The 21,968-nt window shown below is 42.8% G+C and overlaps 1 protein-coding gene across 6 annotated transcripts in view; it reads left to right on the top strand.

Moving 5' to 3' along the window:
- LOC117939376 (protein Shroom2-like) overlaps positions 1 to 21,968 on the top strand; it is a 32,825-nt gene that overhangs the window by 5,555 nt on the left and 5,302 nt on the right. Inside the window, exons 1-10 of one of the 6 annotated variants that reach the window (XM_034864687.1) lie at positions 6,230 to 6,349; positions 6,650 to 6,667; positions 7,259 to 7,384; positions 7,533 to 9,837; positions 10,047 to 10,096; positions 12,070 to 12,693; positions 13,598 to 14,059; positions 14,709 to 14,886; positions 16,430 to 16,702; positions 17,635 to 18,186. In XM_034864687.1, coding sequence (XP_034720578.1) covers positions 6,255 to 6,349; positions 6,650 to 6,667; positions 7,259 to 7,384; positions 7,533 to 9,837; positions 10,047 to 10,096; positions 12,070 to 12,693; positions 13,598 to 14,059; positions 14,709 to 14,886; positions 16,430 to 16,702; positions 17,635 to 17,907 — 4,404 coding nt within the window. In that variant the 5' untranslated portion in view covers positions 6,230 to 6,254 and the 3' untranslated portion in view covers positions 17,908 to 18,186. Of the gene's footprint in view, positions 1 to 2,614; positions 2,786 to 6,229; positions 6,350 to 6,649; positions 6,668 to 7,258; positions 7,385 to 7,532; positions 9,838 to 10,046; positions 10,097 to 12,069; positions 12,694 to 13,597; positions 14,060 to 14,708; positions 14,887 to 16,429; positions 16,703 to 17,634; positions 18,188 to 21,968 lie in introns of those variants that run through there. The other 5 variants (XM_034864688.1, XM_034864689.1, XM_034864686.1 and 2 more) reach the window with 5 other exon arrangements.

The following is a 21,968-nucleotide window of genomic DNA, read 5'->3' as shown; positions in this document are numbered from 1 at the left end:
CCCCCCCCCCCCCCCCCGCGGCTGCTGCCTCACATCATGACATAATATATCTGTATAGTCTGTATTTACAGTAAAATACGATTAAAGTGAGTCATGACGCAGAAGTGACACACTTTCTTAGATTCTGGCTTCTCAAATGTGAGGAATTCCTGCTTTTCACTGTTATGTTATGTCATTACAAACTGATTATCCTCAGGTTTTAGACCCAAAACCCCAATTAATGATCAATATATTCAAAAAGGTCTAGACAGATCCAGAGGTGGCTTAGAAAGACATAACTAAAAAGCCATGTCACACCCAAATCTCTGAAAATCTCCGTCTTATTTTGTCCTTTTGGGCTCTGATCAAGTCTTAAAACTTGGTTTATAACACAGTTGAAATAATCTGCCCCTGCTGTAAGAGGACTTCAGCCTGTAAGACTTAGAAGACCCAATAAGGAGACCTCCAGCATTCAGAGGGACTTGTTTTGGGGTCTCTCAATGAAAGGAGGTGAAATGGAGCGACAACATGATAAGAAAACACGGTAACTTACCATCTGGCTCCAATAGTTTGGAGTTTTCTTTGTGTTCGCCTACTGGGTGCATCACTCTGGCTCTAGGGGATGCAGGTTTTGGTGGTTTGGTGGTTCCTTAGTCCTTTAAGACACCAACAGATAGGTGATAGAGGGACCAATATAGCTGACACCCCTTACGTTCTCAATCCAGCCTCTGATTGGCTCAGAGCGCTGCTTTTCTCCCTCTGATGGCCTTTTAAACAGGTCTGGTCTCGTCGCAAGTCTTTGGTCTGAACTGGGCTTCGGACATCCTGAAAACCTAAAATTACCATTTTTGGTTAAAGGTATTGTATGGTGTGCGCTCTAAAGATGGCCTCCACCCTTTCTGCTTTTTCAATATCTTTATTTCCTCCTGTTATTACACCTCTCCTCATTCTCAGCAGCCGCATTCTGGTCCCTGATCCAGTCTTTCTGACTCAGTTACGCTGCCCAGGGAGTTGGGTTGGGACCTGGAGGGTTGCTGGTTCAAGTCCTAGTATGGACCAAAGGACACAATGTGGTCTGGTAGCTGGAGAGGTCCCGGTTGAGCTCTGCTAGGTGCTCTTGAGCGAGGCACCACACCCCCAATCGCTCAGGGTGCTGGTCCAGCACTGGCTTCCCAGTCACTCTGGTGTGTGTGTGTGTGTGTGTGTGTGTGTGTGTGTGTGTGTGTGTGTGTGTGTGTGTGTGAGGCCTATGTGTAGTGATTAAAAAAACAGTGTAAATTGTAATTTCCCCATAAGATATTATTAAATAAACAAATGAATAAAATTAAGAAGTTATGAAGAAGCTCGGCTGCCTCCTTTTCAAAATGGCTGAAGCAAGTTTCACTAACATTTGGTTGATTTTGGGGTCAGTTGAGAGGGATTTGATGAGACTCGCAGTAGTAATACGAGCAGTACCGCCCCCTCAGACACACATGGTTTGTTTTCCTGACTCCCCAGCAGAGTCTCAGGATCTGCCCCCTCAGTCTGACACTGGCTGCTATCTCTAAAAACTCCCCAAACATTCCTGTCTGTGCTACGTTTCCCGACAAGGACGCTGAAGTAGTCCTTCAACAGACAATCAGCGTTGTGAAATGTAGTCGCGGTAAAACGTACGGCTCACCGATGAATCAGATGCCAGATTATCAGAGCCTGGTTTCAAATGTGCGATGGGAAAATTACATTTAACCAATGATTTTCATGGTAATTAATTTAATTCATTCAAAAATCTAACATGAGAGCGGATTTTTTTATAATAGCTCTCATTAAAAGGAAAAAAAAAAGATCAAATTTACCAGATATCTAGGTTGATGTGTGGCTGCATTTGGTTGGAGAAGTGTCACGTCTCACACTTTAAAGGGAGTTTAACCCTTTAAACCCTTACAATCCTCTGGTTCTTTGTTCATTTTCAGTCTATTGAGACAGAAACAAGCCTTTTTCTGCACAATTTCACCACAATAAACCTCATAATATCACCTATATATACATGACAAGACAAAATAAAATGATCCTAAGTCTAGTATGTAAAATGTAAGAAGGCAAAGTAAGAAAAAAGGACAAAATAAAATGATCCTAAGTCTTATGAGTAAAATGTAAGAAGGCAGTGTCAGAAAAAAGGACAAAATACAAAATACAGTGGTAAGTTATTACGGGTACTGCTCCGACTGTTTAGTGACTAGACCTTTTACGATAAAAATGAATGAAATTAATGAGATTTTGGGGCTCAGTTACAGTTGAAGTGACTTTATGAAGACATTTGTGCACAGAGGGATTGGCTCATAAGGCTCATGAGCAGCCAGTGTAGTTTTTACCTGAATATTTTAACCCTCCACCTTGTGACAAGCTGTTAGGTGTTGTAGTGTTCACACCCCGTTGATTTAACTTTCCCAGCAGCCCCGGCGGCTCTGCAGGCCCAGCAACATGCAACCCAGGAGCTAGATTACAGCAGGACCAATAACTCCGCCCCCCCACCTCAAATCCCCCTTTATAATCCCGAGGAAATCTCCTCCGCAGCACAAGGTACAGTGGGTGTTGTGTTAATACTGGGAGGAGTGTGTGTGTGTGTGTGTGTGTGTGTGTGTGTGTGTGTGTGTGTGCAGCAGTCGTGGTCTCAGAGTGCGTCTGGTTTCTATCCGGAGTGTTTTTGAAGGAGTCTGCCGTGGAGAAGTGAGGTGGAAGAGTCCTTTTTGAACCAGGACCGGTGTAGACCACCACCACGACAACAACTTACACAAAGAAAAACCAGACTCCAAACTATTTGAGGCAGTTGGTAAGTTACCATGTTTTCTTAGCATGTTGTTATTGAGAGACCCCCAAAGCAAGTCCCTTTACATTTCAACTGTGTTATGAACTAATCAGAGACCAAAAGGACATAATAAGATAGAGATTTGGGTGTAACATGTCTTTTTAGTTATGTCTTTCTAAGACCTTTTTGAATTTATTGATTCAGTATTTAGGGTTTTGGGTCTAAAACCTGAGGATAATCAGTTTGTAATGACATAACATAACCGTGAAAAGCAGGAATTCTTCACATTTGAGAAGCCAGAATCACAGAAAGTGTTGCCTTTCTGCATCATAACTCACTTAATGGATCACAATATCTGTAGATTAGTAGAATTTTACTGTAAATACAGATTATACAGATATATAACGTCGTTATATAAGTCTCTGTGTGCAGATTTAAGACACAGCTGGACTAATTTAGCTACAAACTTGGATTTATTTATTCCGCCACTGGAAGTCCAACATGCCACAAATCAGCGTTGTAGAAGTGTAGATTTCACAGATAGTTCAGATCTCTGCAGGTTTGTGTGGAGGGAATCATGCTCAATGGGAGATAAATAAAGCCTTTTTCTGTATTTCTTGACTTTTTAAGTTTCTCAGGCAGTGAAGGAACCAAAAGAAGCAAAACGTGAAACATATTTTTCATTTTCAAGTTTCTCAGTGTCTATTTCCAGCTCCCTCCTTTGTTTACCGCCCTTCTTTAGCTTAATCAAATCCTCCTGATGATATCCTACTAGCCAACTGGGTCAGCGTGGTTTCAGTTTCTTGTTCTTTTCACTAATGGCCTCGGCTCGGATGTCCTGAGCTGGCGTCTCCACCCCGGTGGAGTATCTGACGGAGCAGCTGGGTCCCCTGACAATAGACCTCCAGCGCTTTAGAAAGACCGACATTTGCATTTCAATTGTGCGGGACGCAACGCAGCTCTCACGTTGGGTGTCACAAGAGCAGACAGAGGGAAGGTTTTTAAGCCTCGTGTTGTCTTCCCGTCATCAATGGTCACTTTTTTTCCACATAATTATCGATTTTTCCGACATTTCAATGTTGTAAGGTGCTTTTTTTTATGTTGTTTTTTTCAAATTTTATGATATTTTTAATGTTGATTTTCAGCGGCCCATTTTTTTTGTGACAAAAAAAAAGAAAATGAACTGAAAACGGGTCAATCTGACCCAAGGACAACATGAGGGTTAAGCACATGTGTTCTTCCATTGCTGCTGTTGCCTTTTTACTACATGTTAATGCAGTTTGGGGTGTTTTTTTGGACTATATAAGAGAATAAGAGCTGTGTAGATCTGTGTTGGCTTTTAGCAGTGGGAGATCCTTCTATCCCAGCAAGGTGCATTCAAGCTTCAAAGGTAAAAAAATCAGAGTTGTCTGCAGAAAATCACTTATTTAGCTGTTCTCATGAGTACCAGAAACTTTAATTTTACGGTTTTATTCAGCTTAAGTTACTGCAAAGGTAAACTGATGCTAATTTAAAAATAAAATAAAAAAACTCCTGACCTCCTGAACAGAAACTTAGACTCTAAAAGCTGTTTGTTTTTTATTAAATGTGTATTATTTGATTTTAAATAAATAGAAAACTCTAAACTGTACGTAGCATTAGAGAAACAGCCCGTTTTACACGTCTCTTCGTCTCTGATCATTTCCTAGGTAGGAACTGATATGCAACTGTAATTTACCCAAACAAACAAGTAAACACACGAGAGAAACAGCCAAGCAATAGACAATGAGCAGAAGGTAGACTGAAAGTAAAGAAAAGTGGCGTCAAATGAAGGTTTTGTGAAGTGCTGTTGCCATTTGAGTTTCCAATTAACCTCCAATTAATCCCAATTAGTGAGTGTTTAACCCTCATGTTGTCCTTGGGTCAAATTTGACCCGTATTCTGTGTTTTAATCACACAAAAAATGGGCCTTTGAAATATCACTGAACATGTCAACATTAGAAATATCAAATAATATAAAATAAATTGAAAAAAAAAAAAAAAAAAAGCATTCACAACATTGAAAAAGTGACAAAAATTACTGAAAAAGTAAACAGTGTTGAAAAAAAAACAACACAAGGGTTAAAACAAATACTTTCATTGCATTTGGATGTTTTATTTAATTGTATAGCGTTTGAACAAAAAATTAAAATAATTTTGATAAAAGTGAAAAATGTTTGGGGGAAAAAAACAACAAAAACATCAAAAAAAGTGCAGAAAAAAGTTGGAAAAAGTGGCATAAAAAGATTTTTTTAAGTTGCACTGAGAAAAAAACAAAAGTCAGTGCGGCGAGTCAGCGGAGCCTGCGACCATGCACGCATACAACTCAAGGTATAGATGCAGGATAATAGGTTTCTGAGAGACCAGGATCCAGTGTAGCATTGAGTTCCAGAGAAAGTTCCTCTGCATTCACTGGTTTTATTGTAAGACTTTGTATACTTTCTTTCCCTTTTTCTCACCTAAAGGTGTGCACTTCTCTTGACTTTGTGTTTGTTTTGTATGTAAAATGAGATTAAAACTCCTAATATCAAAGACAACAAATCCTCAAACCACATCTCCTTGACTTGAGGATAATTAAGTAATAAATCTCTTCTGTCCATCGAGGATTATACGCAACGAACCAGCGACTGTGGAGAAACCCGAGAGAAGTGAATCGTGGTTAGAGAGTCGGGAAGTCTTTATTCCGCTGTAGTCTCAGACTCCTCCGAGCGAGTGCATCCCTCCCTGCATTCCTCTCTGCAGGAATGCAGCGTCTCCATCGTGACGGGGCAGGGTCAAACTTTCAATCCAAGTGAAGTCACATTCATGATGAGAGATTTCACAACAGACCGACATTTGACCTTCAAAATCTCCCATTGACATTTTATCGAAGACGGTATTTTAAACCAATTGTTTGTCCTTCTAAGAGCTTTTATGTGTTATTGTCTACCATTTATAACTCCCTAATTGGTGTGAAGCTTTCTGACTTCAACCTACAATTTAAAACTCGGAGGAAAGCGAGGTCAAGGTGGGGGGGAGGGTGGGGGGTTAGGGGGGTTGGGGGGGTGCAACCTATGGATCCACCTCAGATCCGTCTTAATTTTTCTAAAAGCTAAGCTAAGCGTCGTCTGGGCCACATGGTTGTGACAGATCTGTCTCCCCTCTCCTGTGGTGGTAGCCCTTCACAATAAGAGAAGGGTCACATGCTCCACCCAACAGCCAATAGGAAGTTCCCTTGGGCAAGGCACTAAACACCTGCCTGCTTGGACTGAAGACCTCATTGCGTAGTAGTCTGCTCCAGCGCTCTCTAGACATCAGATTCTGCTTTACTGAGCTTCAGAAAGAAGAAACCATTTTGTATTTGATGATGTGTTATTTGGTGTCTTGTCATCTCTTTTGTTAACGCTTCATGCAGACGTGTCCTCCTCCTCCTCCTCCTCCTCCTCCACCTTTTTCCTTCTTCTCCTTCCTTCATTTGCCGCCCTTCAGGGCTAAAATGGTTGATGTTGCGTCACCACGAACAATGCCGTCGGACACCGACGTTCACGTGGCGAGGAGCTTTCTCACCAAGATTTTGCGAAGCTCCATGAGGTGAACACCTAGTCCCGTGCCGGTGGTTTTGCTGGTAGTTTTTGGTGATTTAGAGTTTTTACGTGGTGCTTTGTGCTCCTCCCTTTGTATTTTGCCCTTTTTATTATGTATTCATTGTAAGTGTGGAGCGTCCAAATGTCCTTAAGATGTAAGCTGCACGTTTGTGTTGTATTTGTCCCGCTTACGTTCAACCTCCTCTTATTTGTTGTTGTGAAGTAGACACATTATTATTGTTTTTCTCCAGTTTGGGTGAAATTAGGATGTGGATCACAGTCTTTACTTTCTCAACATGCTCTCCAGGAAAAATCGCTTCAAAGGGTATGTGCAAGTTTGGTGTAAACAGTGTGCATTGTAAAGTTTAGCTTTTAGGGTTCTTACAAAGGTATAAATGATATATATATATATATATACTGTACATTTGTTGTACTGTGTTGTTAGCAGATTAGAGAATATTTAAAAAATGCGAGAATATTAAAGACATATTTGATTATATATTACCGTAAATACGCTGTAGTGAGTGTGGATCCTCATTGAATGATTTGCATCAATAAATATTAATTCTGACTCTTCTTCTGCAAATGTTTCTTTGTTTGTTGGCCGCTTTGATCTCTCGGACAAACAACCCATCCAGCAGAATATCTGTGTCTGTAACTGCGATAAATAATAATTAAAGAATGGCGTTTTTCATTGGACCGTCCTTGCACTTTGACTTGTTGCTAAAAATATGCACATTTGAATTGTTTAACTATTAATAAACTGGACATTATTAAGTCTAATGGATGTTGGAGGAGACTGATTGGTTTGCCAAAACACATGAAAAATGTTTTAACCATTGCACTCTGCAGCTGAAATGCCAAATACTCCCTTGTACACCCCTTTAAAGTGTTTTGTTTCCTCCTTGCGTTGCAGGAAGAATGATCCGGGGGGTCGCCCCCATTCCTGGCACGCCTCCAAGCTGACAGAACAGGAGTCAGAGTCCGCCAGGCGGAAGGCCACCTCAGCCAATCTGGTCTGGCAGCCAAAACATGAGGAAAAGTGAGACTAGGCTCACTTTGAGTTTCTCTGTGCAGGGCCAACAATTATTTCATATAATAATAATATTCTTATTTTAATAAAATGAATTGAAGTCTAACTTTTTTCAGTTTATCAAGTTCAAACATATTTTTCCAACGTTGCACACCAGGTCCAAAGAGTCATCCAACCAAGGGGACCAGAACACCCCGCGTCAGCTAGCCAGCCAGTTCAGCTCAGCAAAAACCATGGAGAGACTGGAGCGTGCCCCTCATGCGTACCCCCCAGGTCGTTATTCCCCAACTAAATACATCAACAGTGCTGAGCCCCTCTGTGGACCAGCAGCCAGAAGACACTCTGGGCTCAGCTGTTTCTCGAGCACCTCCAGCCCTCCGGTTCCTGACCCCAGCACATCTGACAGGAAGGGGACCAGCACTGAAAGTATTTTCTTCAAGGGCCCTCAGGGTGCAGGGCCTCAGCAGGCGGAGCGGTCCAGGTACCTGCAGCCGACGCCGGGGAACGGAGCCCGGGAGGGACCACGGGGCGAGGATCCGCCTGCATCTCGGGTCTCCGTCTCAGGAAGACCCAGCATCAGCCAAGTGTGGCAAGTACCAGAGAAAAAGAAGTCCCAGTCTCCTCCTCCCCCACCTCCTCCCCTGCGCAGTGACAGTTTTGCCGCCACAAAGGTGTTCCCTTACTCTGAAGGGCCTAGTGATCCAGCAAAGAGCCACAGCAGGTCAGTCGCAAAACCGACAGACCAAAACGGCCTCAGATCTCACCAGGAGAAAACCTCAACGGGCAGACATAACTTCACCCCCCTCCCAACCATGGACTTCCTTCATCCCAACACGGCAGCCATCCACAACCACAACCAGCTGCATCCCAACAAACTCTTCTCGCTTTCCAGCAATGACGTCCGACAGCCTCATCACACCCAGCTACCTGCCCACCAGAGGCAACACAGTGATGAAAGCCCCCTCTACCTAAAGACCAGGTCAGCTCCTCCCACCAAGATTCAGAGTGTAGGGAGCTACTATCGCAGCCTGCAGGATCTGCCCACAAACACCTTCAGCCGCAAACATGTCCGGCACTCCACAGCATCCATGGCAAGTTCTGCTGCAAACCCCAACCTGGAGAACGGGTGGCACAACAGATACTACGGCCTGGCAAGCAGGCATTCAGTTCAGACTGCTGAGCTCCAGGCCAGGCAGGGGAAAGCAGAGGGCCGAAGGGAGGACATCGAGAAACCCCACTGGGTAAACAGCAATGAACCAAGCTTCCCAGGTACATTGAAGACAAACATTAAGGCAAAATACTCTCTACCTCAGTCCCAGCTGCCTTATAGTGAAAACAAGGAGCGCCATTCCCATCAGGGGAAAGGTCTACAAACCTCTGAACCTTCTGTTCAAAGCCACAGCTCAGAGGATGCTGCAAAGAGAGATGAAGGCCATGCTAAGGACGTTAAAAGACACCTCCCAACACACCAAAGTAATGATCATAAGGTTAGTCTTTCAAGGCATCAAGACCCATGGTTGCCTCAAGAAGATCAGCGGATATCCCCCCTGAAAACCCCACTTCTCCACTCCCTGGCCCAGGAGAGTAGGAGTCTGGCTGTGAGGCAACCAGCAACTACAACCGTGGGTGTCATGTCCGCCCAGGGTGCCAATGACGCCACGGCTGCCAGCAGTGGAAAATCTAATCGCCGCGGCGACCGTTATGCCACCTTCCTCCGCAATGAGATCCAGCAGAAGCGAGCCCAGCTGCAGAAGAGCCGGAGCGCTGCAACACTGATGTGCGATGCAGAGGATGAGGAGTCAGAGGAGTGGAGATCCACAAAGACTTCTGGTGTCTCCTCCTCCAACACCTACAAGGACCACCTGAAAGAGGCGCAGGCCAGGGTCCTCCAGGCCACGTCCTTCCAGAGACGAGACCTTGAGCCTCTTGGACCAGAAGCGGCAGTAGTTAAGACCACCACTGGACGCGTTAGAGGACGTAAGCGCTTCCCCCTGGCCAAGAGGATGCACTCCTTCTCAGAGCCGGACAAGATAGACAAAGTGGGAGTGGAGGGAGAACCTCAAACAGGGTCATTTGGAGAGAGAAGGAACTTCTTTGAGACCAAACCAGCATTTCCAAGGCCTGTGCTGAAGTCCAGTCAGGGTACAAACTTGAACCCTGATGTTGGTGAGATAGGAAAACCCAAAGAGAGAACTCCCTCTGGAGATCCTGAGGAGGCTCACTCAGCTGCAGACCCCAAACCCCTCAGCCCTGGACATGAGCAGGTCTTACTGGAGCAGCAGAGGCTCGGGACCTTTGCTGAGTACCAGGCCACGTGGAACAAACAGAAGAAGTCATCAGAGGCCAAGACGCAAGGGAGGTTTCACTCGGCGGAGAACATCTTGGATGCAGATGCCAAGGACAAGGCCGTGTGCATCCACGAGAGATCCCGATCTTCTCCCTCTGCAGACTTCTACACACAGGTGGGAAGACCTGAATGTGTTTGTTTGCCACTGAATGATGTAGAGAAGTCCAATTTATTAAATATGTATGTATCCTAACAGATGACATAAAACCTACAGAGTCTGTCTTACAAACATGAGATACTTAGTAATGGATGGCATGAAAATAAAAAGTAAAGCTGTATTTTTTTAAGTCATTAAATAAGATTTCATTTCCTTTTCTTTTGTAGCATATTCCTTCACTATGGAAAGACAACCACATCCAGGAGAGCAGTTACAGGTGAGATTAAGATGTATAGTATGTACATGTAAAACATGGCTACTGTTAGATAAGACAGGAGACAATAGAGATGGAAAGTGATTAAATCTGCACACCCCAAAAATTACACAAACTAAGGATGCAATCGAAAAACAAGTCAAGTCATTGCTCTTCTTCTTTACTCCCTTGCTCTATTACTTTAAATGCTTAGTAAGTGTTCGGTATGTTGTTTTCCTATATCAATGTTCTTTTTAACTACCCAATTGTAATTACCCAAAATAACATGATTGATTCCACACAATGCTCTTTGGTAAGTACAAATCTCTACTTTCATTAATTTTGGGGCGTCTTATTCAATTTTATAACATTGTAAAACAAATGGAAGTGTTTTTGAAATAGTTTTGAGTAAAAGTTGACATATTCCAGTCTGTGATTATCATCAACATCCATTCCTTTAATTTTAGTCTCAATAATTCCTAATTTCTGCTTTTCTAACTCAAACATTAGGTATAATTTCCCATAAATGAGGTTTATTGACCATAAATTCCCAAAATAACTGTGAAACTGAAGTTAATAAGTTAGTGTGACGTATCGTTAAACGTCTAAAAAACTGACAAACATTGAAAAAAAGCATTAAAAGTGTTGGAAAAACGAAACAAATACGTAAGGAAAGTTTAAAAACATTGAAAAAATCTTGTTCCATGTTTCCTGAGCTGAAAGGAAAATATCATTTTCTGTCAAACTAGATCTCTTCCCAACGCTTATCTCGGGTTGTGCGAGCTCATGTTGGGGTGAACAGTATCTTCTGGACTTAATTTACAGACGTGTCTGTGCAACAACAGCTGATTCTTAAGCTGCTTTTGGAAAAAATACACTTATCTGTGGTGTACATGATCACTTTCTTGGCTAAATGGTGAAATTAATCCACATTATTTGCTCTTTTGTTATGTTTTTATATGATAAAAACACCTTTCAGGAAATATAAAGTTATAAGATATTTAGCTGAATGGTGGCCCAGATTCCTTCTTTCTAGTTTTACTTGATGCAACGTTTGAGTGGGTGGTGTAAACAAGTTCAAATTTGTGCAGTTTTACCATTCAATATTAACCGAAACCTTCTAATTTATAAATGCCCATTTCACTTTACACCTAAAAGATTAAGATAAAAGGGTTGCTAATGTTTCTCAACTCCCAAACATTAATGATAACATGGATTAACCAGTTAATGTAAAGTTTATTAAAGTGGCATGTGTCCTTCATCTTGGAAATTAAGGGGAATTTAAGAAATTCCATCTATCTAAAGGAGCCTGAGCTTAATTTCTGCAGTATTGTGTCTGGATTAAAAGTGCGGACTTTCCCTTTAAATAAGTAATTCATTCCCGTGCCTCAGGTGTCTAAACTGAAACACACACACACACACACACACACACACACACATACACATACACACTGTGAACAGCAACACACCTCTAAAGCCTCTAAACCTGCGAGCCAACGGGCAGTGGATCCACTGTTGTGGTTTTAATGAACTAATCGACATGTTAGCGGCGTAAACATGGCGGTGCATTAGCCAAGTAAACAACAACAACGTGGGGCTTTGCACACCGCTCTTAAACATGCTCATATTCTCCAAAATGCTAAGGCACTGTTCATTTTTAACAAAACATGCCCCCTGAACTGCAGAATAAAAATCTTTTTTTCCAGATGTACTTAAAGAGTTAATGTGATGGAGTTTGGATTAATGCCTAATTTATTTCTGGTGAAACACACAGTACATATGGAACAAATCCATGTAGTAGTACCAGTGTATAAACAGACTTTTCTCTAAATTCTCAGAAACTGAACCTGTAACATATTTTCAGACGGAACATTTCATAAAACATCATCATAAAGCTTTATAAAGAGAGACAGTTGTTCAAGCTCCTTTTGTGAAGAAGCTAAAATTAGACTTTTCCGGCAGGTACTGATGGATTTTGTCTTTATTTTGACCTCTAGAGGAAAACCGGAGAGCAGGCTGCGATACCAACCCAACCACAGCCCACAGTCGGTCCCTCCAGTCCCAAGAAACCAGGGCCTGGTCCCAGGTCCCGCTGACCACAGGACCAAACCAGACTCTGCCAATCCCTCCCACACCACACACTCCTCAGGTCCTCGCAGCCTCAGCCCCAACCCAGGCTCCCAGCACCCATCCCAGCTTCCACAAACCAAGGGCCTCCTGCCTCCGCCCAGGCCCCATTTAGGCCCAGAAACCACATCCTCCCCCCAGGAATTCCTCGCTGGCGCCCAGGCAGGCCCGGCAGCGCTCCAGCCTCTGTCCAGCTGCAGCTCTGACAGCCAGCACCATGCTACTCCCCGGGATTCCTCAGCCGGCCCCGCCCCGGCTAGCTCCCTGCACCTCGGCCGGGCGTCCAGAGCAGACGTGAGCGGAGAAGGTGGAGAAGGTGAGGTGGAGAAGGAGCGACCGCAGGCACCTTCCTCATCATCCCTGCTCCCCTCCTGGACCGCGGCTCTGTTTCTTCCCTCGACAGATCGAGCGCGACCTCCATCTCCACAGTTTGTACCCCTCAGACTGACTGACAGACCGCCGGCGGTGGTCGTGCAGGATGACTCAACACTCAGGTGAGCTGAAGAGCCAAAGGGCTTCAGGTCTCCTCGCCGCCCCTCTTACGTAAAGCTGTTTCCTTTAGTTCTGGTAGAGGAGGAATTGAACTTTTTAGGCAATTAAGCTCCAGTCAGGCAGGGAGAAACGCGCCAATAACAGAGTGTAGAAACACAAGATGATTATGCTTATATGTCAGATTTGTGGTGGGATTGACCTCACTTAGCACAACAAATGTCAAAGGAATTAACTGAAAAGAAGCTGATGAAAATGCCTAATATTTAAAATGTGCCCACAGAGAGGAAGATCAGTTTGATGGTGCTTGATGTTGATTTCCTCTGCAAACTGGAGTCTGTCATTTTGTTAAAGCCTCATTTTGTGCTGTTGTGAAGTTTTTTCCCATTGCGGTCCATTTCCCTTAATTAGAAACGGTCGACTCTGTAGCTCTGATGTGTATTTAAAAAGGTTTCCATACTCTGTGCTTCATTCCTAGAATGGCTGTTTTTGTAATTGTCCCATTAGAAGACATTGAGTTCCCAGTACTGGAGTTTATGCATCGATTTCAGATACGACGTCATTGAGCCCTGAAGAAAATCTACTTTAAAGTAGTTTGTTTATGTTCTTTTTCCATTATGACTGACTGTCAAACTGGATAATACAAAGAAGTTCTACGGCATTCATTGTTGTGTTTGTTCACGTTTCACAACAATGATAAAAATTATGTTACATCTTTACACAGATAGAAGTATGAAGCTGTTAAATAATCAAATATAAGTACCACTGGTACTCGGTATGGGACGACACGCAACTTCAGGTGTGAGAAACCCTTATAGGGAAGGAAAAATGGTATCGGACCATCTCTAATAAATGATAAAAAAGATGATTAAGTTTAAGGCTTTAATATTAAATCTGTTCCGTGTCCAGGTCTGAAGAGGATCTGACCCCCCCAGCTGAGATGGATGTGAACGGTCCGGTGAGGAAAGTCCCCGTGAGGATTGTCCACTCTGAGAGCAGCTCGGAGCGAGAGGGCAGGGCTTACCTCCCCTGCAGCGCCTTCCAGCCGCCGGCGCACCCCCCCACCACAGGGGGCCCGGCCTCGTCCCCGTTCAGCACCTACACCCGCCAGGCCCCTCAGGCTCTAGTCCAGGACTCGGTCCCTGAGTCCAGCTCAGGGGAGGACGCCAAGAGAGAGGAACTGGCCAGGGACATCATGGATAAAGACAAGTCCTTGGTGGACATCTTGGACCAGAGCAGCAGGATGACCACCATGGACCTGATGGAGGGACTCTTCCCCACAGAGGAGCAGATCCTGGAGGGGGCCCACCAGCGCCGGAGGGCCTCCTGTGGCTCCAGACTGCCCACCTCATCCCCCAGGAGCATGGACAGGTGGGACATTTTAGAAATACAGCCCGGTGTAGAAGTTTAACTCTCTTTAGAGAGCAGTAGTTCAACTTGTTTATTACATTAGAACTGCTTGTCTCTTTTTTTTGGGGGGGGGGGGGGGGGTCTCCCTAGCATCAATCCTGCTTATGTGTCTCTGAGCAAGACACGTGACCTGCGAGATCTTCTCAGAGGGACTTTGTCTGGTCGACTGGATTCTCCTGGACTTCATCATCTAATTACATAACAATTTAGACATCTAGATTCTTGGAATTAAATTCTTTTTTTAATCTATTTTCACTCTTAGGAATTAAAAATACATTTTATTTTCTTCACTTTATCAGAAGATACAATTTGGGTAATATATATATGAATAGATATATGCACAGTCAATGCAAAATGATAAACTAAAAATCAATGACAATTATATAAAAGGATACACAAAGGGAATTAGTACCATTTGTTATAGACCAATGTAAGTTTGAAAGCCTGAGTGAGCTGAAGGTTTTAGGTTAGTTTCCTGTCCAACCTTCAGTCAGCTTGCCCTCTGGTGGACAAATGTCTCATCACTGTGTGGGTGTGTGTGACACCTCAGTAGCACTTATTTTTGTCTGCAGTATGATAATTATTGTGTGTGTGTGTGTGTGTGTGTCAGGAGGGAGGAGGAGGACTTGTCTGCAGCTGCAGCGGCCTCTCTGGTCCCCAGCTCCTCGTACTACAACACGTCGGCTCCCAAAGCCGAGCTCCTCATCAAGATGAAGGACATGCAGGACCAGCAGCTGGAGGAGCCGGACTCTGAGGACGAGCTGGACGTCGACCTCGCCAGTAAAAAGGTGAAACTCACCCACTGAGAGATAGATGGCATGTTATATTATTATATAATGTATATATTAATATTACTCCGCAGCCTCCATTAGTCAATATCGACAGACGTCAGACTCAGAAAAGGTTTTATTGCCACAATAACTACACTTATGTGGAATTTGCCTTGGTGAAAGGTGCATTCATAAACAAACCAACACACATATTAAACGTTAATATGAAATAAACAACACAATACAGAAAAAAAACAATATATATGTATATATACAGATTAGATTAGATTAAACTTTATTGTCATTACACATGTACAAGTACAATGCAACAAAATGCAGTTTAAATATAGCCACATGCACTCTGAAAAGAATTTATGCAGACAGCAACATAATGATATGCAATACACAACATAACGCACAAGACAACACACAGTTCATGTGGACACATTAAGGAATACAAAGCAACTGTTGCATAAGAAAAGAGGCTGAATGGGTTGAGCGCACAATTTGCAAAGATTATTTAATATGTGCAATTTGCAGATGTGAAGTCCAGGATGAAGGTCTGTAAGTGTAGTTCCTGGGAATGGGGGGGGTTAAGAGTCAGAGTAAGTGGGGGCCCGGGTACTTCCTGAAGAGGCTTAACTGTTGTTAATTGTCATGGTCGGATCATATTAACAATGTTGTTACTAAAATGGGTAGAGCGGTGGCAGTTGTTCGTAAATGTGCACAGTTTTTAAAATTACAGCTGTTTAGGCGTGTTGTTTGTTCATTGGTTTTGTGTCATTTGGATTATTGTTCTGTTGTATGGTCTGCGGCATCAAGCAGTCAGTTAAAAAAATTACAAGTTGCCCAAAATAAGGCTGCAAGACTGGTTCTTGGTTGTTCTTGGAGAACTAGGGTTGCAGAGATGCATGAACGTCTTGCTTGGTTGGAGGTCAAGCATAGACTATCTGTTAATAGGTTAGTATATTTTAATGGGATTATTAATACTGGGATTCCTAAATTTCTTTATGATAATATAACTTATTGCTCAGATATGCATTCACATTATACAAGAGGGGTGAATAGTTGACAGATTTCTTTACCACTACCTAAATCTGACTGGATGAAGAGGACTGGGTTTTAGAGGTCAATTGTATATTGGAACAATCTTCCAGTCTGGATTCGGGACCACAACGGAAAAACTGGTTTTAAAAAAAGTCTTAGATTACATTTGTTTTCGATATCATAATATTGTCTGGATTGGTTGAGTGAGGTTGTATCATTTGCTATATTATTCTTTATTATATTTAGTGTGTTAGTACTTTTTGCATTGTCAGTTTTGTTTGTGAATTTATATATATTTAGATATATTTGTGAGTAATTTTGGTTGTATTTATTGTCTTTTGGATGTATTGTTTGGACCCCAGGAAGATTAGCTGTCGTCTCGGCGTCAGCTAATGGGGATCCTTTGAAATAAACAAATAAACAAATAAACTGCTGAGGGCCACGTGAGGTTTTGGTCAGACTTTTTTCAAATTTTTACTCCATGTGTGTGTGTGTGTGTGCCATGCTTTTGCAGCAAGAGCTGATCTCCAGCCTGGCGAGGAAGCTGGAGGTGCTGCGGGACGCACGGCAGAGCCTGCAGGACGACGTGGAGGACAACGAGGCCCTGGGCCGGGAGGTGGAGGCCACCGTGCAGCGCCTCTGTCAGCCCAACCAGCTGGACAAGTTCTGCATGTTCGTGGGAGACCTGGACAAGGTGGTGAGTCTGCTGCTGTCCCTGTCGGGGCGGCTCGCCCGGGTGGAGAACGCTCTGAATACCCTGGAAGACGAGGCCTCGCCAGAGGAGAAGGTAACAGCCCGCGAATCTGTAGGATAATGCAGACTGGTCCCCTAAAGTTAACTGAATTATTGTTGTTTTTTGACCCATGTCTTTGTGTCTAAGTGACTGATAGGGAACAGCAATCTTTGTCGTTTTGAGAATCCATTTTAAGATCTTATTGTTTGGTTTTAAATCTCTTAATGGGCTGGCACCATCATATTTGTCTGATATGCTGAATATCAAATATTGTTGTTCCCATCAGTCACTTAAGCTCAAAATCAGTAAAATGGGGTCCAGGTTGAAAAAAACAAAGTTACCCTTGACTATTTTTTTATTTTTTTATTTAACCTTTATTTAACCAGGAAGTCCCTTGAGATTGAAATCTCTTTTCCGAGGGAGACCTGGTCAAGACGGCACACCGGTTACAATATAAACAGAAATACAGCAGAGTCAGAATCACACATAGAAGAAAGGAGCAGGTCACATGGGGCGGTTACATTTTAATAGGGCCTTAAATTCATTTAATGGGACCAGATCATTTAGATGAAGCAGGTTTTGCAAGTTATTCCAAGACCATGGAGCAAAGTTAGAGAAGGCTTTCTTCCCCAGCTCAGTAAAAACCCCTTGGAACCTGGTAAGAGCGCCACCTGGTGGACCGGAGATGAAAACAGCTAGAATTCAGCTTGAGGAGATTACATAAATATGCCGGCAGTTTACCCAACATGGCTTCTTCTAGAAAAATATACAAATGAAGTTGTCTACGTAGACTTAGTGACGGCCAGCCTACAAGTTCATACAGCGTACGATGATGAGTACGGGAGTAAGAGTTAGTTAAGAAGCCCAGACCACTATGGGACACCGAATCTAACAGGTGGAGAGTACTAGAGTTAGCATGCATGTAGACAACATCACCATGGTCCAACACACTTGAAATAATAATTCTAATAACCCTCCTTCCTCAGCGAACCCTGACGGAGAAGCGTAAGCTGCTGATGCAGCAGCACGAGGATGCCAAGGAGCTGAAGGAGAACCTGGACCGGCGGGAGCAGCTGGTTTCCGGCATCATGGAAGCCCACCTGGATGCCGAAAGCCTGGACGACTACCGGCACTTTGTGAAGATGAAGTCGGCCCTCATCATCGAGCAGCGTAAACTAGAGGACAAGATCAAGCTGGGCAAGGAGCAGCTCAAGTGCCTGGTGGACAGCCTGCCGCTGGACCAGAGGCCGCTGCTCTGACGCCTTCTTGTGGAGGAACATCTGGTCTTTCAGAAGAAACACAGGACCAAGGTTGAGGCACTAGTTGGGGCATCTTTTTTTTTTTTTGCTTACCTTTTTAGGGTTCTACATGTAGCATTTTGATATTAATGTCATTGCTAAATTGTGTTCACGGCTGGAAGGACTTCAGAAGTGAAATCTCACTTTTCATATTATCTAGTTCCTCGGTTGAACCAGGAGTTGTTCTGGCCCTCCTTCTTCTAGGCCGTCTCCAAGCTCTGATTCCTTCAGGAGTGACGTAGGGTAGACAGTGGTTTTTGTTATTGTTTCTCAACATTAGTATTTCCATGTGGCCCCTTTTTTGACATAAATAGTTCTCAGAATTGAGGAACCTCGGGAACTAAATTTTGTCAATTAGACCGATAATTTATTTTAAAAAACGACGGCTTCTTTGAGGTCCAATTTTTGCACAATGACAAGAAGACAGACATTTTGTTGTCATGTGTAGTTAACTGATTCATGCGACCACACACACACACACACACACGCACACACACACACACACACACACACCAACCGAATGATGTTCTCAACCAGACCAATGACTTTGGTTGAGAACATCTCACAGTGTTTCCAGTCTCTCTTTATTATTTGTATTCATGAATTATTGTATTTAAGTTGCATCATGAGCTTGCTCCCCCGCTGTATGTGGCTGACTGTAAGATTTATTTTGGTAACATATTCTAGTAATTTATTATAGACTTTTTGAAAATAATATATGGAGATAGGGGAAATGTTTCCCCAGTATTTTTGTTTTTTTGGTTTTCTAACTAATTGAAATGAAGAGTTTGATTCCGAAGTGCTGTTTTCCTCTTGATATATGATGACACTAAGTTAGCTTTCTATCTCTTCCTTTGTGTAGGATATTAATCTAAAACTTCTACATATGATGCATATCTCATTTTGGAGTGAAAGTCTTTAATTTATACTAGAATAAGGGCTGATAACTGCACATATTCTCATAAAGACAATGTTGATTTTTTCCAGCAGGACAGACATGGTTGCTTCTTCTTGTTTTCTATTGGATAATCCACTGCTAATATTCCCTGGATGGTTCTGTTACCTGTATCTCAAAGGTTTCCATTCCCACTTGGTGCTTTTAGATGAAGCTCCCATCCAAAAACGCGTCACCACGGGACTCCTGACGGATCTTTACTGCTTTCTCTGAGGACTGAGGTCCAGCGGGTGTTTCTGTGGAGGTTAATCTAAAACTTTGCACTTTACTCTCTGGTTTGGCCCCTTCACGGGAGCCTCTATCTATATATACATATATATATAATTTATTTAAAGCCGTGCCTGCTGTAGCTTCCCACCACTGTGGACTTTGTGAACGGAGTGGGCGTCCCCCTGGGCACTGTGTGCGGCCCACAGTGGAGTCTTTTCACCAACTTTCAAAGCAATAAAATTATAAAGCTGAGCAATCTGGTGAGCTTGTTCTTTTAATTTGATCTAATAATGTGGGTCAGTTTTAAGGAACAGTCCAGCTAGCAAAACATTTATCAAGTTAATAACCTTTAATTTTCTTTAATGGCGAAGGGAGTTTGAGAATGGCAACACACAGAGAGCAGAAGGCTGACATCACACCAGATTTCAGGCTTTGCTTTTCCTGGGAATGTACCGTTGATCCAGATTAACAAGACTCTAAACAGGCCTAGTCATATGCCCACAAGTCAGATCTTACAGAGGGAACGTGTCTCCAAGGTTCATCTGAGACAATACTTTGGCCTTCATTGTCTGATTGCTGCCCTGCATGACTTTAACTAGCTGTTGGTAGTTAGAAATCGGTCACATTTGACGATGAATCAGGTCTCAGTATCAGACTGAATCTACGTTGCGACCTTTGAAACAGCCAAGAGTAGTTCCTGTAATCTATGCTCTGGACGGGAGTGGAAAGAGATGGGGGGGGCGGCATATCTGATATCAGAACAGCAACAAAACATAGTAGAGGTAATCACAAGCAAACACTTGGGACAACTTCCAACTTTCACTTACATATACTCTGGAACTAAACCCCCTTTTTTTTAGGTTTTATTCAACTTTTAGCTTGTACATATACCAAATTATACGCAACTCTTTCAAAATCATGTAAAATTCAGTCATGTATTCATTAAAAATTAAGCTGCAGATGTCCGTGATGACGTATTTTAGGCTCTTGGTTCACATCATCTCACACTTTTACAAGGCCATGCTGGGACTTTTTCCAGCTCTAGTTGTCATCCTGGACTTTTACTGCACCTGTTAGAGAATAATGATCCTTTAAACTGCCAAACCTCTTCAGGACCAGGACAATATGTCTGGCTTTCTCTCAGACACAGAAACACAATTTAAACCAAAGTTCCTCTTCCTTCCTTAGCCATGCCTGTATGCTTAAGTTATGAGAGTAGCCTACCTAAGTATCCTTATGAAGTGCTGGTTTAATTTATGTAATTAAAGAAGGTATGTCATTTAAATGTACCAGCAGTAAAGTTATGTAATTTCTTTGGCAGAAAACAGACATTGTTACCAACGAGTGGAGACATCTGTCCTCATCTTTCATGATGTGATGTTTTATTTTGCTGGACCGTCGAGGCAAATCCTGATTAAACTGTAGGGGGGTCGCTGCGTTTTTGGCTCATGTTACTTGTTTTACAATGTTCCCTACATCTTCAAAGTTGGACATGGCACAGTTTGCGTGCCCCTACAAGTGTGATTTTCTGCATTCAAGTGAAAAGTATGCACTTTTTCCGGTTATTTTTACACAAAATGCCACACGCCCCAAAGCAGAACTGAAGAAACGTTACATTTAAGCTGTAGTTGAAATGACAAATAAAGCTTAACTTAAAAAGCAAATGCACATTTAGGAATTGTAGGTTATATTCAGTCAATAACTATGTGTGGAGGCTTCAAAATCCTGACTGACTGTGAGAAACCATCAGGCCTGATACGACTGTAAGGGACTACCAGAACACTGGGGAAATAATTAGAGCTTAATAAGAGACTGAAGCTGTTTTAATAAGTAAAAAGGTAAGGTACAGGTCATATGGTGACCTCAGAACAGACTGTCCTCAAGGGCCTGGGGGGGCAGGGTGGGGGGGTAGAGGTATTTTGTGTAACCTTTAACGATGGGGCGAGGAACTCGGAGGCTGGACTACATCCAAAAAAAGATAAGAGCACGACCAGGGCTGGGCCGGAGAGCTGGCCAAGTGGAGAAAGACTAGGCTTTGTGTTTCGGGTCAGACCTGGAAAGACTTCAAAGATAAGGAAAGGTAGTCTTCATAGTCTTCAAGGACTTCTGAACCACATACAGGATGTATATGTACTTTTATTTGCAGTTTCATTTACTTAAGATTTGTTATAACCTATCTGATCTTATTCTGGTCTACAGTTTAAATGAATACAAACTTAAAGGAGCAGTCTGTGAGATCCGGCGTCCAGACCTGGTCTCACTTGTTCCTTCAGAATTCATCCATATTATCTGTAGACCTTCCCCCATTAAATGAAGCTTTGTTATAATCCAATTACACTTCAATGCTAATTTTACTCTCTTTGGAACTGGATTATGGTTCCAAAACAATCCCATTATTTCAGCAAAACCTGCAACAGGAAGACAATTCACCCAAAAAGAGGACTTAAGTTACGGATTTAACAGCAGAGACACTAACATTTTTGCCATAATAACACAAATAATATATATAAAATACATAAAACAGAAAATGACCAATTCCCAGCAAACCCTTTCCATATTTTAGGGGTTTTAAATACTTTTGCTCAATGCAATTAAGCTTTAACTGCAATAAAGTGTGTTAAAAGGGTTGCACTGAAACCAAATGACAGTAACAATAACACCGTGCCTCTTCATCATATTCTGCCAATCATTTACAGCTTCATGACGGGAAACTGCATCGAGGTGATTGGAACCAAGATGAGGAAGTGCCATGCTGCAGACAGGCCGAGGAAGGCATCCGGTTCGAGGGTTTCTAGTCTAGTCGGTTCTGGTCTCGGAGTCAGAAGACCGCTCGCCCTGCAGCACACAGGTATGTCGG

The sequence above is a fragment of the Etheostoma cragini genome, chromosome 24 (assembly GCF_013103735.1).
Source record: "Etheostoma cragini isolate CJK2018 chromosome 24, CSU_Ecrag_1.0, whole genome shotgun sequence".
In the NCBI taxonomy this organism is placed as follows: domain Eukaryota; kingdom Metazoa; phylum Chordata; class Actinopteri; order Perciformes; family Percidae; genus Etheostoma; species Etheostoma cragini.
This window is presented reverse-complemented; position numbering and strand designations above follow the sequence as displayed.